Raw genomic sequence first — 15,250 nt, 5'->3', positions numbered from 1 at the left:
TAATAATTCCACCTGTTGGCAATGTTTTCAATTCTTTTGGAAAATTACATATACTGGTAGGATGGTTATAGTATTGGTAAAATGCTAGAGTCTGTTTTGGGCCATCCCCCTTGTGCTGGTGCATGTTCTATTTTGAATGTCCTCAAGATATTTTTGAAGGTGATACGTAATAGAATCGAGATTACAAAGCGCATGGTTGCAATTTGGTACAAAATGAAGTATTTACCTGCGAAGCATATACGAATCTATATATCTAGGTACCTAGGTAGATAAGTGTGGAAATATACATATATGTCCAAGGTGCAGCGCCCAAGAATTAGAAAACAGAGGCCCGGAAGTTGCCTATGTACATGAAGCTCCGGAGCTACCTGAATGCTGAAGCTTAAGGTAGACTAGTAGCCAGTGCATCGGAGCTTGGAATCGGTATACAGGCGAATGTGCGACCGTGAGATGCAGACAAAACAGATTTCATCAAGCCTCTGACAATAGTCGTGCATGTCCATTGCCCATGCTCATTTCACTCATAATCCATTCATATACCGCCCACTGAATGGCATTGACGAGAAATGCCCTCACACTGCAGATGGACAGACCTCGGAAGAAGGGACGAATCCCACCTTCTCTATAAGTGTCTTTAGCAATGTGCCATGCTCCGCCTCTCTTCTTACTTGCGATACCGCGATACGCAAGAACTGATGCAGGATACTGCTGTGTCTGAAGCCGCGACTTGATGACGTCGAGGGGGAAAACGCTGGCCCAAGTGGCAATCCCTGCAATGCCACCACACAACAACACCTTTGATGTCTCTCGCCGCCCAGAAGTGTTGTCATCGCGCCCTGCAGCTGCTGCAGCAGGCCAATAGCGATGAGCCAATTCATATGTCCAAAAATAAAAGCCATAGCCGATGCTGTCCCGCAGCGCCGTGACGACCCCGCCATGGTAGAGGCCCTTTACACCGTCGGTACGCAGTATCTGCTTGAATATCGTCCAGCTGGATGTGGCAGGGGTTGACATCTGCGCTCGGCACTTGATTAACTCTGTTGGAGCGCTGACAACCCATACAGCAAGGCCACCCATTGCTCCCGCTGTCCAAGTAACCCATCCGGCATCTCGTGTCGAGGCCGCGTCCTTGAGCATTGCCTCCGACCGGTTGTATGACACGAAGAGCAGCGCATTCAAAGCCCCATAGCCAAAAATTGGCGCGGCAGTGCCTTTCATAAAGGCCACAGAGCTCTGGCTATATAGCTTTCCGATGGCATGCCTTGTAGTTTGCTGGCGCACCTTCTCAATGTCCAGAGGATTGCCCACCACAATTCCAACTACTCCGCTGAGATAGCCGGCCCAGAAGTCGGCCGACATGGCGAGAGTCACAGGCCAAGTCAGATGCTACCAGCGCAATATTAGGGATATAATCTCTGCAGAATACGGCTGCATATTAATACTGGATAAATAGTAGGAAACAATCCATGCAAACCTGCCGAGTACCTAGGGCTTGCACTACTACTTTTTTACTAGAGTCCTCGCTCTCACGTGTATAGCTTAATTCAGCCAGCCGAGGTTTTGCTTCTTGTATCTTGGAAACAAAGTTTCGATTCAAAGCCAAATTGCTGAAAATGAAGAAAGAATTGTATTGATATCATCCTGTCCGACTTATTATCACATCAAACTCTTGGTGTCTTGCAGCTGCCATCCGTCCTGGGTCTGCTTGACTCTTCCCTCTTGCTCCAGTTTGGCCAGCATCTGTACAACCCCGCCACAGGCTGCCTGATGCAAATCTTCACGCACGTCCTTGTATACCGTTTTAACTATAGCCATTGCCGTCCAAGTTTCACTGCTACCGGAAGCATTGCCTGCCATCATTGCTCGCAAAACTTCTTCTTCCCGTTGACGGCGATGCTCTATGTATTCGTTGATTTTCTCCACGCCATTCTCAACCACAGGTCCATGGCCTGGGTAGACTCGCCCAGAAAAGAGCGTCTTCATTTTACTCAGGCTCTGAAGATACGTTGCCAAGTCCTCAAACACGGCAGTGCCCTGGCCAAGCACATTATCGCCCGCAAAGATTGCATCTTCTTCGGTAAGCGTGAGCGCCATGTGATCCTTTGTGTGACCCGGAGTGTGATGAGCCGTCAAGGTTGCACCCTCAGTTGTGAAGCTGTCGCCATCTCGAATAGCCAACTGCTCAGCTTCCGGACTGTTCTTGTAAATCTTGACTTCAGGGAATGCTTTCACAAGATCTGCAATGCCCCCAGTATGATCATGGTGCCAGTGTGTTATTACTGCCGCCTTCACCGTCGCATTCTCATGGGAAAGCGTTTCTTTGAGCGATTGTATCCAGATTGGGCGGCCCTCTCCTGTATCAACCAAGATACGAAAATGGCCAGTGCCCAGCAAGTAGGTATTAGTGCCCTGCAGAGTGAATTTGCCTGGGTTGCCGCCCAAGATCCTGATGCAGCGCGGGCTTAGACGCTGTACCGTAGGAAGGGCTATCAGTGTAGCAGACATGATGTGTTGAACTGTTGGTGCTTTTCTTTTTCTTACGGGGCCGACGAAAGAAGCTACTTGCAATGTATCAAAACACAGTAGCGGCGCCCGAGATACTACTAAGCTCAGAGTCTTGCTCGTTCCAAGTTGTGCTACAACAGAGATGTTACGTGATCCGGGCCGAGGTTTAGGATTTGGCGTGACGCTTTGTAGGTATTCTGTTCTGGAATAAGGGAGGGCGAGTACTTGTGGTGACGATTGGACCAAACTTAACGCTAAGCCGTTATGATCAAATCATCGATCATTATAACAGGCAGTCCAGTTATTGAACAGAAAACCCCCCCCCCCCCCCCCAATCATGAAATTGTTACTATTAGCTACACCTCATATTAATGTACATATATGCATAGACCCCTCCATCATAAGTAGTACCTACCCAAGTAACAAGGCTACAGGTGCTGGCGCTAGGCAGCTAGCTGCCACGTTATTTGCCAGACAGCCATTGAGTAAGGCTGCGTTGCGTACCTAAGCTAGGTACCTAGGTATGCACTATCGCTACCAACTTCCAGCTTCCAACCTTCAACCACCTTCTCGCAACTGTCGCTATACCCATCAAGTTGCACTTGTCAACACCTCCTGTCGAACGCCAACCATAACGACACAAACCTCATTGCAGATTTCCTTTGTTCACCACTCACTCCGCCGGGCTGAGATTCCAAACACTGCACACCCCACCCTTGCCACGGGCCGTGGACGACCATCGACAGCGGTACTGTCTCTTCAAATATGAACAACGACAGCATCTCGGATTTTCTCGCGGAGCAACGAGACGCAGCTCCAGAGGAGCTTCAGCCGCTCATCCTCAACTTCGAAGACTTCTGGGAACGCAAACTATGGCACCAGCTCACAGATGCCCTCGTGGAATTCTTCAATGACGACGGCAGTGCCCCCCAACGCCTCGCCTTCTATAACGTCTTCATCCTGAAGTTTGCTGATAAGATCAACAAACTGAAATTGGTGATGCTGGCGCTCAAAGCTGCGACACAATGCAAAGGTTCGTCTTCGGCTCTCTGTGGATCTTGAATTGCCATTAGGCTGCTAATTATCCCATGCAGACGATCGCGATCGCTTAGCATTCCTGCAGTCGGTAGTAAAGAAAGTGGACACGGAGGATTCTCAAGATGCGCTTGTGTTTGCCTCTGTTGCAGTTGCGAGGGTGAAGCTAAGTCTTAATGAGCTGGAAGACGCAAAACATGATCTCGACGCTTCGGAGAAAATCCTGGACTCCTTCGACTCTGTTGAGTCGGTCGTCCATGCCGCCTTCTACGATGCCAGTGCCAATTACTACAAGGTAAGCTTTCTTGCTGGATTTTAAATAGCCACCTGAGTAACAGTCACTAATGGCGCTTTGTATTAGCTCAAAATGGACTTTGCAAACTACTACCGGACCGCCCTACTTTACCTTGCCTGCATCGATCTTTCCACCCTTTCTGACGAGGAACGACATCAAAGAGCTTATTTCCTGAGCGTGGCTGCTCTAGTATCCACGAGCATTTATAATTTTGGCGAGCTGCTGCTGCATCCCATTCTGGATACTCTGGGCCGGAGCGAGAGTGACGCTTGGTTGCGTGATCTTCTCTTTGCTTACAACCGAGGAGATCTTGCCGCCTATGATGTTCTTTCAGATAACATAGCGTCGAACAAGCTCTTAAACGAAAATTCGGATAGTCTTCGACAGAAAATTTACCTGGCAGCCTTGACGGAAGCCGTCTTTCGCAGACCACCCCATGACCGGACCATGACCTTTGCAACCATTTCCCAGGAGACCAAGGTTCAGCCGCAGGAAATTGAGCATCTGGTGATGAAGGCTTTGAGCCTGGGCCTCCTTCGCGGAACAATAGATCAAGTAGGCCAGATTGCGCACATTACCTGGGTGCAGCCGAAGGTGCTTGATATGAAGCAGATCGAGAGCATGCGCCAACGATTACTCGAGTGGGACTCGAATGTCAATCAGTTAGGAAACTGGATTGAAGCTGCTGGCCATGATGTCTGGGCCGCCTAAGCGTAGCCAAAGCATGAGCATAGAGAAGAGTCACTGAGGTTCGTAGCTGCTATCGGAGAGGTTATATATTACCTATACCATGAATGCACACTTAAAACTACTTGGGCTCTTAATGAACTTGCTGCGCTTTCATTATTATTATTATTGATATGTCTAATCGCAATTTCGAAACAAGAGATTTACGATAATTTAACAAAAGAATTTGGCATAAGTTCCCAATAGCTACGCGTGAAATCATATCCCGTATGATTCCATTATGCCTTGGAGATGGGACTAAGGGTATTCGTCATACCAACCAGCCAGGCCGGCCACCACATACACCAGATGACAATTGGCGTATACATCCCCCACACATTCCAACCCAAACTCGCTGCTTTCAGGACTTCCGTCAGAGTAACGCCACTGGTCCACGCTGTCGTTAATATAACAATTGGTGGCGAGGTTATTATCAACAACATTGCAAAAATGCCTCTGGTAGCTACGCTATTGGTTGGCCGAATGAAGGTGAGAGGGCTTGCTAAAAGCCCGACCAGGAAGGCGAGAGAGAAATTGAGTGTGCTGAGGGTAGCAAGGGATACACCTAGAATCAACAGCGAGAAGGATTTGGTAAGCTGAAAGTATTGCAGAGTTGACTTTTGAAGTGAGGCAGCAGCGAAAGAGAAGATAGCTGGAAGGACAGTAGATGCGACGGAAAATATCAAGAATGCCAATGGCAGGGTCTCGGAATCATAGAATTAGCTCAGCGTTCGGTATTCAAGCGATACAAAAGAAGATGGCTGCATCAAAACTCACATTGAGGCCAAGATGGTTGAACACAAATAAAGGAATGGCAGAGATGGAATGGCATATCGCAACGAAAGTAAGAGGTGAGAGAAGGTTCCGTTCTACTGCAAGAGGATTCCAGGAGGCTTGCGCGGCATCACCTTTGTGCTCCATCCCATCATTTTTTTCCTTGGCCGAGTCTACATCCTTGACCGTAGGTTGTCCGCTTTTCACCCAGAGGAAGATGGCCATGATGGTAAAGTTGGCAGCCAGCAGCATGGCGCTGGGGAGATATGTGCCAATGCTAACGAAGCGATTCTTTTGCATGAGAAGGTAGAAAAAGAAGCTCTGGTGCAAATGCTCCAAAAGGTTGTTGAGACTTCGAAAGGATCCCTCAACAACTCTACCCATCGCCATCTCATCGTGCCATCCTTCACCGGTAGGCTGCAAAGTTATGGCGTCCACATGGTATGGAATAAAGCTGCTGTGGGGGCCGGTGGGATATCCAAGGCCCTGATACAGCATACCGCGGAGCATCGTTTGAAGTCGATCCTGATAGCTATCGGTATGGCCAGTCATCTGCTGTACGGTGGTTTCAATACCCATCTGGCCTCCCGCAATATTGACAATTGAATTAATGAGATCGAGGTTAGGCAGCTGCCCATTCGTGCCATCGTAAATAATATGAAGCTCATGGTAGCGCTGCTCATGGGGGTAATCGATCGCGATAGCTCCCTGTAGTGCACCGGATTTGAGCGGCAATGGTGAAACGTGTTTGGAATCATGAGCGTCGTGATATGCGTCAACCCAGGCCTGTGTTCCAGTTGTGCTATCTGGAGGTAAAAGGAGTATAATGTCCTTCGACCATAAAGACCAGCCTGTCGCTTGTCAGCTTCTTCAAAATGTCCAACCCCCGTCAAGCTCTGGTTCTGGTGACGCCTTACGTTTAAAATAGCGAGCTAACGTGAGCACCAGCGCGATGCCATTACGGTTAAGCTGCTCATCTATGCTCTTCCATGCAGCGACCAGTACAATAGCTTCTGTTGCGTCACCGCGGGGGGCTTGCAGAATACCATACACATTCTCCCCAGTATATTTCTGTCCGGCCGAGTGGTAGGTGTAGTTCTGTCGGCCAACCTTGACGCCAAAGCCTGTCAGGATCGATTCTAGCTTATCGTTGACTCTGATGTCCGTATTAGCCACATGTGTGTCGCCAAATCTTCAGGAGATGGCGCTCGGCAACAAACTCATAATTATTCTTGTCGGCAAGCAAATCTACCTCGTGCCTAAAGGCCCGGAATATATGCTGCTCGCTACCTCCAAAATAAGTATGCACTTGTCCAGGCAAGAGAGCATTCTCTGATACGTAAGTTCGTCTCGAATAGTCGTCCAGAGGTAGAAGAAGCAGCCAAACAACGCCAATGGCAATACAGAAAGCGGACACGTATGGAGGAATTCTTAGCAGTCGAGGGTCGCGACGCAATGACAGCGCTGTGGCTTCAAGCCGCATGAAAGTTAGCGCATGAGTTACGCCGCGAGGGGTAGGAGAATATACAAAGCAGTCGCGGCATATCAGCTGTTAATCATGAAAGAGACATAAATGTACCAACAGTGGCTCAATCCAAATTAGATGGGCAAAAACAAGCAGCAGGTTCCCGGGGAAGCTGATTTCATGTGCGATAGGTTGATGGCTTGAATCTAAAACTAAGTCTTAGGTGTCTCCCCAGATCCTGCCTGCTAGAGTGCGCTGCAGACATACATACCTTGGGTGGGCCGGCTGTTAGGCTGATTAGATAACCACCCAAAAAGGAATCGAATCAATCTTGGTGGTAGCTGAAATACCTTCCTTACATACGTTCAGAATGCCGAGCTCATTTCATATCCTAAAACTAGCTATTGGGTTGGAATCTTAAACGTTTATACTCACACACCCTCTTACACACATACGCGCAAAGCAAGATGTACATATATTAACTGTATTATTATTAGAGAGTTATTAACAATTATTAGCATTACCGTAGGAATAAACACCAAGTTCTAAGCAAAGTCCTGTCTTATTCTAGAATTAAAAACATATAGGTGTATGTATATAAAGAGATCCTGGAGATCGTATATTAGATAGCCTTGTTTGATCTTTTTTGCATTATCTTCGTAATGGCGTGTCGAATTGTAATACCTGCTTTTTCGATATCCTTTTTGGAAAGCGCAGAAGTAACGCAGATTTTAAGCGCTGGCTGGAGTGTCCAGTCGTTTGGAGCGGCTATAGCATTCACATAAGGCCTTGTCTTCAGTCGTGTGATCATAACACCATTTGCCAGTGACTAGTGATTGTTAGCTATTATTGCTCTAATGTCCTTGAGGATAAGGGGCTGTATACCTCTTCGACGCACTCCATCAAGAGTTTCTCTTGGTCATCGGCAGTCCATCTCTTTGCATTGACAACTTCGGGTTTGATTACCAGAAGCAAGATAGGATTATCTGCCGAACTGGTGCAAACGACCCAATCGCTACGTGGATCAAGTTGCGCTCTCATGGCCCGAATGCTCTCTCTGCACTGAACAAGAATGTCAGGATTCGACTGTAGCAGCTTCAGTGATTCGCTTGTAGTCATAGCCAACATGGCTGGTAGGGCTGCAGAGAAAGTATAAGCAGAAGAGGTGATTCGCTGATGCTCAATCACATCTTTAGATCCGGCGCAAAATCCGCCTCCGGCACACAAGGGGCCTGCGAGCGAGCCAATGATCATGTCCACCTGTTGTGGATCTACATTCTGCGCCTCAGTAAGGCCACGTCCTGTTCGTCCCAACACTCCAAAAGACCATGTTTCGTCAAGAATGATTCGGATCTTATACTTTTCCTTCAACTCAACCAACCGAGGTAGATTAGTGACATCACCGGTTGTTTCGAAAAAGCCCTCTGTGACGACAAATCGACGAGTTAATTTACCAGATTTCGCCTGTTCATTTGCAACCGCTTTGAGCACCCTCTCGAGGTCGTCCAGATCGCCATGTTTAAACCATTTGACGTTGCTTCTTGAAATCTCTAGGCCTTTACGAATCGAATAATTGACAGCAGCATCGGCAATGATAACGTCGCGACGCTTGCAAAAGGTAGGAATGACACTCGTTGCAGTCGAGAATGTTTGTGCGTAGAGAATGCAGCCTTCTGTGCCAAGGTATGAGGCGATATCCGACTCTGCCTTTTCATGAACATCCTGTGTGCCGTAGAACTGAGGAGGGCCACAAGGGCCAACACCATACGTGCGCAAAGTTTGAATGGCCTTCTCCTTGATCTGTTCGTTGGAATTGAAGTTATAGAAGTTATACGAAGCCAAGTTCAAGGCTGTCCGTCCGTTGGATAGTTTGACTTTCGGCCCAGTCGGTCTATGGTACGAGTCCGTATGTCAGTGAATTGTAATGCAGCATACAGTAAGGCACCACGCACCCAACGATAACCGGAAGTCTCTCATTCTCAATCTCTTCTACAGCCGTTCGATCGGCCACAATTGGCTCCGGAGTCCATTCATCAATTAACTCTTCAATCTCCTAAAGCCAGGGGCAGTCAGCGAGAAGGAATCATCGGTAGAATGCGGATGATCTTACGCCTTCTTGCAGCTTGACAAAATTTTGCTTGTGAGTCGAGTATGAGGGCGACATAAGGTAGCGGATAAAGAACAGCACAAGGACCAATTCAATAGCGGATCGAACGGGATCATTCTGGTAGCTGGATTGGATATATCGTACGATCATAGCTGAGCCGGGCAGCTTTTGAAAATTCGAAGATGTTGCGCGAGCAATCTCGCCTAAGCGAGTCTGCAACATATCGAGGTCCATCGTGGGCTATCCGCAAGTCGCGGGTGGATGTTGTCAAGGTTGACTTGGGTCGATTGATGGGGACCTGATGGGCTTGATATAAGTTCAAGATACGAAGGAAGGTTAGTGGCAATAACGTAAGCTACTTGTAACAGTGGGATATAGAGTTCAGTATCCCTCCGTCCAATGTGAAATCCTAGCCGTATTGAGAATAGTGGATCGTTGTGGCTTTCCAGGTAAAAACGCCCAAAAAACGGTCCAATGCAAGAGATATCATCACTACTCCATGTACTTAAAACAAAAGGAATTCATTTTCATACAGCTACCAGCGCTTAAAATTCTAGATAGTAGTAATTGAAACAATTCACGCCTATATATTAAAATTTGAAAAAAATTATTCATCTTGTTATAGCTATTCAGGATTTACTAAAACTAGATAGTTATTCGTACTGCCATCAAACTAGTAGTATATTAATTGCTGTATGTAGCCTTTCTGTTAGCCTGCTCCTATAACCTTAATTTCTTCTCCCCCTGATTTAACCAGGCCTATAATGGCCCTTTTTAGAACTCCTACGCGGCCACTCTTTACACCACATGTCTTGCATAGCCGACAACTACAAAATATCATTTTGATTGCTTCTTGCTTGATAGTTTTATTATTTTTCATATACCACCATGAGCAGCCTGCGCCTCCCGAGATCCTACCATATCAAACCTATCCGCTGACCGACGACTTCACACATCATACGGTGACCGACTTTTTCCCCAAGTCTGTACCGACGGGCATCAACTCAACAGAAGACATTTGCCGCTCCTTTCCGAAACATGTTTTGTCACGAATACAGCCAGTTCTCAAAACTGGTCACGGAGATAACAAAGAGAGATTAGACGCGCAGATGGATAGCACTAGTGCCTGCTTTACGCCAGATGAGCTGATCATCTTCTCAGACCTTGGCGAGGATATTCGAAATCATCGTGCTATTGACATTCTTGCCGATCTGCCAAGCTCTCATTATAATGCCACCACCTTCAAGATGTGGGGAGAGTATTTATCCCAGAAAGAAATGCAAAGAAGTGGTATTTTAGACACTGAGGCACAAACGGAGCATATCAATGGATGGGCTCTCGACAAGTTCAAATTCTTACCGATGATGGAAAGAGCGTGGGCTATGAGGCCCAATAGAGACTTTTACGTCTTTTACGAAACAGATACGTAAGTGTGCTCGTTTAGATTTTTGCTCGCCAAAGCGTTAATAGTTATCCTAGCTACATATTTTGGGATAACCTATTCCGTTTCCTTCAAATGTATAATCCAGATGCAAACGTTTACATGGGCTCGCCATCTCCCGGTCGCCGCGATCCAAAACGAAGAGACCAGGGGACTTTATTTGCCAATGGAGGTCCTGGATACATCATTAGTCGGGGCGCCATGAAGACTCTATTGCAGCGCACCACAGGTCTATTTGGAGAGTATACAGATGAGCCGCTCTCGACAAAATTCAGTTATCTAAATCATGATGATGAGTGCTGTGGCGACAGCGTCCTGGGATGGGCAATGTGGGAGCAGGGCATTCCCATGCATGGTCACTTCCCGATGTTCAGTCCTTATGCCCTTCACGAAATTCCTTTCAATGACCAGCATTGGTGCCAGCCACTGATAACGCTACACAAGACATCTCCGAAAGATATGGTGGATTTGTTCAGCTGGGAGTTCAATCAACGGAAATCCGATGTAAGTCATATTCTTCAAAGGCATGCTCCCGGGAGTTCTTTGTGCCTGGCATAGAAATAAAATACCTGGAATTGAAAAGCTAATCGGCATATAGCGACCATTGTTATATTCTGATATATGGCAATTTCATAAACCAGGTACAACCCCAATCCGTGAAGATTGGGACGGTGGTCGTTTCAATGCGTACAATCCACCTGGTACAGATATCGATTCATCTGAGCAATGTAGCCAAGCGTGTGATCAAGACGATAATTGCTTGCAATGGAAGTGGGCGGGAGCAGATGATCAAAGGTGCACCCTTCTAGGATCAATACAACATGGGCAAGGAAGAGAGGTAGATAAGGGATTAAAGGATAAGAAGGGGAATGCAGGGGTTATAAATAAAGCAGGATGGAATGAAAATCGTATAAGAGAATGGAGACAAGGCAGGAAGTGTAATAAAATTACTTGGGTAGGAGCAAATGTAAATAGAAAAGTATAATTATTATAATTATTACTTATTGCAAATATTACTTATTATAAATAAGAATATATTACTAGGCTATTGTTTATTATAAGGTATTGTTTTTTTTAAAAAAAAAAGGTTTTTAATATTACTTTTTTAATATATTAGTTTTAAATATTTTTTAAAAAATAATTATAAATAAAAAAAGTTAATTTATTATTATAAATAATTAAAAATTAAACTTTTATTTAAATATTAAATTTAAAATTATAAATATTATATATATATTTTTTTAATATTTTTTATATTTAGTAATTTTTTTAAGTTTAATTTATAATATTTTTAAATTTAATTTAAGTTTATATATTTGTATATTTATTTATTAAAATTTATTTTTAATATAATTATATAAGCTTAAAAAACTTATAATAACTAGTATAATAAAAAATTATACTTAGCTTTTAATTTAATAATTAAGTAAATAAAAATATTTAAAAAAATATATATATATTATATTTAGCTTTATTAGGTTTAATAATACTAATAATACTAGATTATTAAAATTACTTATAAGATTTAAAATAAGGTTTTTATATTAAAAGAAAAGTTTTTTATTAATAACTTAATATAATACTAAAGCTAAATAATAAAAAAAGCTATTTATATAAAAGCTAGTAAATATAAAAAGCTTTAATAATTTTTTAAAAAAATAAAAGAAATTAATTATTAAGTATAATTTAAAGCACTAGGTATTATTAAAATATATAAGACTTTAATATTAATATTATATTATTTAATATAATAAAATAATTTTATAATAACTTAAGATAATTTTATAGCTAATTATAATCTTTTATATATAAATAATAACTAAAGGAAATTAAAAAGAAATAATAATAATTATTAAACTTAAATTATTATAATAAATAGCTAAAGCTTAGTTTAATAATTAAGCTAAAATTAAAAAAGTTAAAATGTTTATAAATAAATATAATAAGTAAAAAAAAAAAATAATAATAAAAACTTTTATTTTTTTAAAAAAAAATAAAAAAAATTAAATTTAATAAATATATAATAAAAGGAAATAATAATAATAATAATAAAATATTAAAAAAAAAAGTTTAATAATAAGTTATAATAATAAATAGTTTATTTTTTTATATTTAAAAAGAAATTTATTTATTTATTTATTTATATAATAATCTAGTCCCTAGATCCTAGGTTATTATTATAAGGTAAAAGATTCCTAAAGGATAAATATATATATTTATATTAGTAAATAAAATAAAATATCTATTATTAAGTATATTATATAATTATATAATTAGTAAATAAAATATAACTTATATTTAATATTATTATATTATTAATAATTAACTATTTAAGCTATTTAATAAGTATATTTTATTTAACTTATATAATAAGTTATTTTATAAAAATTATTATATTCTATTAGTCTTTTATTATAAGAATTACTTATATATATTAGTTTAGTATATAAAATTACTTTTATAAGTTAATTCTTTTTTTAATTAGTTATTTATTTTAAGGTTATCCTAAGATATATATTATATTATAATTCTTAAAAGTTAAGTTATAATATAATACTTTCTTTTTAAAAGTCTTATTCTTAAGGCCTATTATATAATATTTATTATTATATATTATAATAATATACTTCCTAGGTAAGTAATTTTTCTTTTTTATATATATAATATATTTAATCTTATAACTTTTATAAAAAAGTACTATAAGGCTTTTTCCTTAGCTAAATATATTTTAATTATAAATATAATTACTAATATATTATATACTTATTACTATTATTTAAAATTATTATATATTATTTTTAATAACTTTTTTTATTATAAGAGTTATATAAAAGCTAAGAAGTTATATAATAGAATTTTAATAGTAAGTTTTTATAAGTTTTATTTTTCTTATATTATTAAGTAATAACTAATTTTTTTTTAATTAAAAAAAGTATTTATATATAAAAAAATATTAAAGTATAAAAAGAAAAGAATTAGTAAATATATAAAATCTTTTAATATTTAAATATTAAACTTATAATTTAAACTTATAAAAAAGTTAAGTTATTTATTATATATTTATAAAATATAAAAAAAAGTAAAGAAATAAAATAAAAAATTATTTTATTATAATATTATTAAAAAGAATATAATAATAGCTATTAAATAATTTTTTAAATAAGTTACTAATTTAAGGCCTAGTTTTATTTTAAATAGCTTAATTTCCTTTAAGTAAGTTAATTTATTTATTTAAAAGTAATATATTATATTAATTTTATAATTTATTTTTAATTTAGTTATAAGTTTTTTTTAAAACTTAAAAATAAATATTTTTTTTATTAAAAATAATATTTTTTTAATAATTTATAATTTATATTAATAAATCTTATAAAAATATATATAAATTTTTTAATATTTATTATTTTTTTTATAAAAAATAAAATAAGTTATTTTTATTAATTAATTAATAATAATAAAAATATTATTATATTTTATTTTTATTATTAGTTTTTTAAATATTAATAGCTTTATAATATAATTAAATAAAATTAATTTTTATAATTTTATAAATATTAATAATAATTAAATTTTATTATAAAATAAGTATTTAATAGTTTTACTTTTTTAATAAATATTATAATAAAATATAATATATTAAATTATTTTTTTAATTTTACTAATATAATAATATTATTATACTTATTTTTTTATTTTTTATATTTTTTTATAATTATATAATAAGTATTTATATATTAATTATATTATTTTTTTATATAATTTCTTAAGTATTTAAATTTTATTATTATAAAATAATATTTTTTTATTAAAAGTTATTTTATTTAAAATATTATTTATTTTTTATTAAATAATATATTTTTTAATTTTTATAATTATAAAATTATTTTCTTTAATTTAAAATATTATAATTAAAAATTATTATTTTAAGTTTTTTTTATTATTATATTATAATATTTATATTAAATAATTAAGGATTTTTTAAAAAAGTTTTTTTTTAATAATTAAATATATTTATTTATTTATTTTTTTTTCTTTTAATATAAATAAATTTATAATTAAATTATATTAATTTTTTAAAATATTTAATTTATTATTTAATTAGCTTTTATATTAAAATAAAGTAAATAATATTATTATAATTAATTTAAATTTTAATTTTATATAAACTTTTATATAAATAATATTTTTATTTTTTAAATACTTTTATTATTATTATAAATTTTTTATTATAAATAAAATATTATAATATTAATTTATAAAGTTTTTTTAAAAAAAATATAATAAGTTATAATTTATTAGTTTTTAAATTTTATTATTTAATTTATTTTTTTATAATATAATTTAAAATATTTATTTTTACTTTAATTAATTTTATTTTATTAAATATAATTAAAATAAGTTTACTAGTAATAGTATTCTTAAGTTATTAAAATATTATAATTTTTAAATTTTTTTATTTAAATTTATTTTTCTTTTTTATAAGATTTATAAATAATATAATAATTTTTATAAAGTTTTTAATAAATCTTTAATAATAATTTATTAGTTTTAAAAAGCTTTATATTTTTTTAATATTTTTAAGTTTTTTTTAATTTTAAATTATATTAATTTTAATAAAATTTATTTATATATTTTTAAGTATAATAATATATTTTAAAAATATTACTTTTTATATTTTAAACTAATACTTTTTAGATTTTATAAGAAAGTTAATATTTTTTAATATTTATAATACTTTATAAATATATTTCTTATATTTTTTATAAATTTTTAAAATAATTAAAATATTATTTAAGTAAAGAATAATAAATTAATTAATATATTTTTTAAATATAAAATTAATTATTTTTTAAAATATTATTAATATATTAATAAGTTTAAAAAATATAATTAAATATTTAA

The 15,250-nt window shown here is 36.7% G+C and overlaps 6 protein-coding genes across 6 annotated transcripts; 2 read left to right on the top strand and 4 right to left on the bottom strand.

Annotated features, from left to right (window-relative positions):
• Positions 1-6: 6 nt before the first annotated feature.
• On the bottom strand, positions 7-1,629 carry TrAtP1_008034 (uncharacterized protein). Its single transcript, XM_014086471.2, has one exon. It carries the CDS (start codon positions 1,357-1,359, stop codon positions 472-474), a length of 888 nt encoding a protein of 295 aa, XP_013941946.1. The 5' UTR covers positions 1,360-1,629; the 3' UTR covers positions 7-471.
• TrAtP1_008033 (uncharacterized protein) lies at positions 1,628-2,820 on the bottom strand. Its single transcript, XM_014086470.2, has one exon. The coding sequence runs from the start codon at positions 2,503-2,505 to the stop codon at positions 1,657-1,659; it is 849 nt and encodes a 282-aa protein (XP_013941945.1). The 5' UTR covers positions 2,506-2,820; the 3' UTR covers positions 1,628-1,656.
• Positions 2,821-2,877: 57 nt separating this feature from the next.
• Positions 2,878-4,667, top strand: TrAtP1_008032 (uncharacterized protein). The gene is made up of 3 exons (XM_014086469.2): positions 2,878-3,538; positions 3,600-3,835; positions 3,902-4,667. The coding sequence occupies exons 1-3, from the start codon at positions 3,271-3,273 to the stop codon at positions 4,544-4,546; spliced, it is 1,149 nt and encodes a 382-aa protein (XP_013941944.2). The 5' UTR covers positions 2,878-3,270; the 3' UTR covers positions 4,547-4,667.
• Positions 4,668-7,023, bottom strand: TrAtP1_008031 (uncharacterized protein). Its single transcript, XM_014086468.2, has 5 exons — positions 6,864-7,023; positions 6,556-6,805; positions 6,253-6,491; positions 5,339-6,186; positions 4,668-5,265 (listed from the first exon to the last, which is right to left on the bottom strand). Exons 1-5 carry the CDS (start codon positions 6,877-6,879, stop codon positions 4,801-4,803), a joined length of 1,818 nt encoding a protein of 605 aa, XP_013941943.1. The 5' UTR covers positions 6,880-7,023; the 3' UTR covers positions 4,668-4,800.
• Positions 7,024-7,284: 261 nt separating this feature from the next.
• TrAtP1_008030 (uncharacterized protein) lies at positions 7,285-9,230 on the bottom strand. Its single transcript, XM_014086467.2, has 4 exons — positions 8,911-9,230; positions 8,753-8,853; positions 7,686-8,691; positions 7,285-7,629 (listed from the first exon to the last, which is right to left on the bottom strand). The coding sequence occupies exons 1-4, from the start codon at positions 9,139-9,141 to the stop codon at positions 7,423-7,425; spliced, it is 1,545 nt and encodes a 514-aa protein (XP_013941942.1). The 5' UTR covers positions 9,142-9,230; the 3' UTR covers positions 7,285-7,422.
• A 407-nt stretch (positions 9,231-9,637) lies between these two features.
• Positions 9,638-11,391, top strand: TrAtP1_008029 (uncharacterized protein). The gene is made up of 3 exons (XM_066113760.1): positions 9,638-10,333; positions 10,387-10,852; positions 10,947-11,391. The coding sequence occupies exons 1-3, from the start codon at positions 9,672-9,674 to the stop codon at positions 11,331-11,333; spliced, it is 1,515 nt and encodes a 504-aa protein (XP_065969848.1). The 5' UTR covers positions 9,638-9,671; the 3' UTR covers positions 11,334-11,391.
• The last annotated feature ends 3,859 nt before the right edge of the window (positions 11,392-15,250 follow it).

Source organism: Trichoderma atroviride, chromosome 4, assembly GCF_020647795.1.
Source record: "Trichoderma atroviride chromosome 4, complete sequence".
Taxonomy (NCBI): Eukaryota; Fungi; Ascomycota; class Sordariomycetes; order Hypocreales; family Hypocreaceae; genus Trichoderma; species Trichoderma atroviride.
The sequence above is the reverse complement of the archived record's forward strand: the minus strand, read 5'-3'. Positions and strand labels throughout refer to the sequence as shown.

Excerpts from the sequence above, each read along its gene's own strand:
- TrAtP1_008034 (XM_014086471.2), bottom strand. The coding sequence starts at position 1,359 with ATGTCGGCCGACTTCTGGGCCGGCTATCTCAGCGGAGTAGTTGGAATT.
- TrAtP1_008033 (XM_014086470.2), bottom strand. The coding sequence starts at position 2,505 with ATGTCTGCTACACTGATAGCCCTTCCTACGGTACAGCGTCTAAGCCCG.
- TrAtP1_008032 (XM_014086469.2), top strand. The coding sequence starts at position 3,271 with ATGAACAACGACAGCATCTCGGATTTTCTCGCGGAGCAACGAGACGCA. Across the intron at positions 3,539-3,599 it reads AGCTGCGACACAATGCAAAG|ACGATCGCGATCGCTTAGCA; the intron begins GTTCGTCTTCGG and ends TATCCCATGCAG. Across the intron at positions 3,836-3,901 it reads CCAGTGCCAATTACTACAAG|CTCAAAATGGACTTTGCAAA; the intron begins GTAAGCTTTCTT and ends GCTTTGTATTAG.
- TrAtP1_008031 (XM_014086468.2), bottom strand. Across the intron at positions 6,492-6,555 it reads GCCGACAAGAATAATTATGA|AGTCAACGATAAGCTAGAAT; the intron begins GTTTGTTGCCGA and ends TACGGACATCAG. Across the intron at positions 5,266-5,338 it reads TCAACCATCTTGGCCTCAAT|ACCCTGCCATTGGCATTCTT; the intron begins GTGAGTTTTGAT and ends TATGATTCCGAG.
- TrAtP1_008030 (XM_014086467.2), bottom strand. The coding sequence starts at position 9,141 with ATGGACCTCGATATGTTGCAGACTCGCTTAGGCGAGATTGCTCGCGCA. Across the intron at positions 8,692-8,752 it reads AGACTTCCGGTTATCGTTGG|ACCGACTGGGCCGAAAGTCA; the intron begins GTGCGTGGTGCC and ends CTCGTACCATAG. Across the intron at positions 7,630-7,685 it reads TGATGGAGTGCGTCGAAGAG|TCACTGGCAAATGGTGTTAT; the intron begins GTATACAGCCCC and ends AACAATCACTAG.
- TrAtP1_008029 (XM_066113760.1), top strand. The coding sequence starts at position 9,672 with ATGGCCCTTTTTAGAACTCCTACGCGGCCACTCTTTACACCACATGTC. Across the intron at positions 10,334-10,386 it reads GTCTTTTACGAAACAGATAC|CTACATATTTTGGGATAACC; the intron begins GTAAGTGTGCTC and ends TAGTTATCCTAG. Across the intron at positions 10,853-10,946 it reads TCAATCAACGGAAATCCGAT|CGACCATTGTTATATTCTGA; the intron begins GTAAGTCATATT and ends ATCGGCATATAG.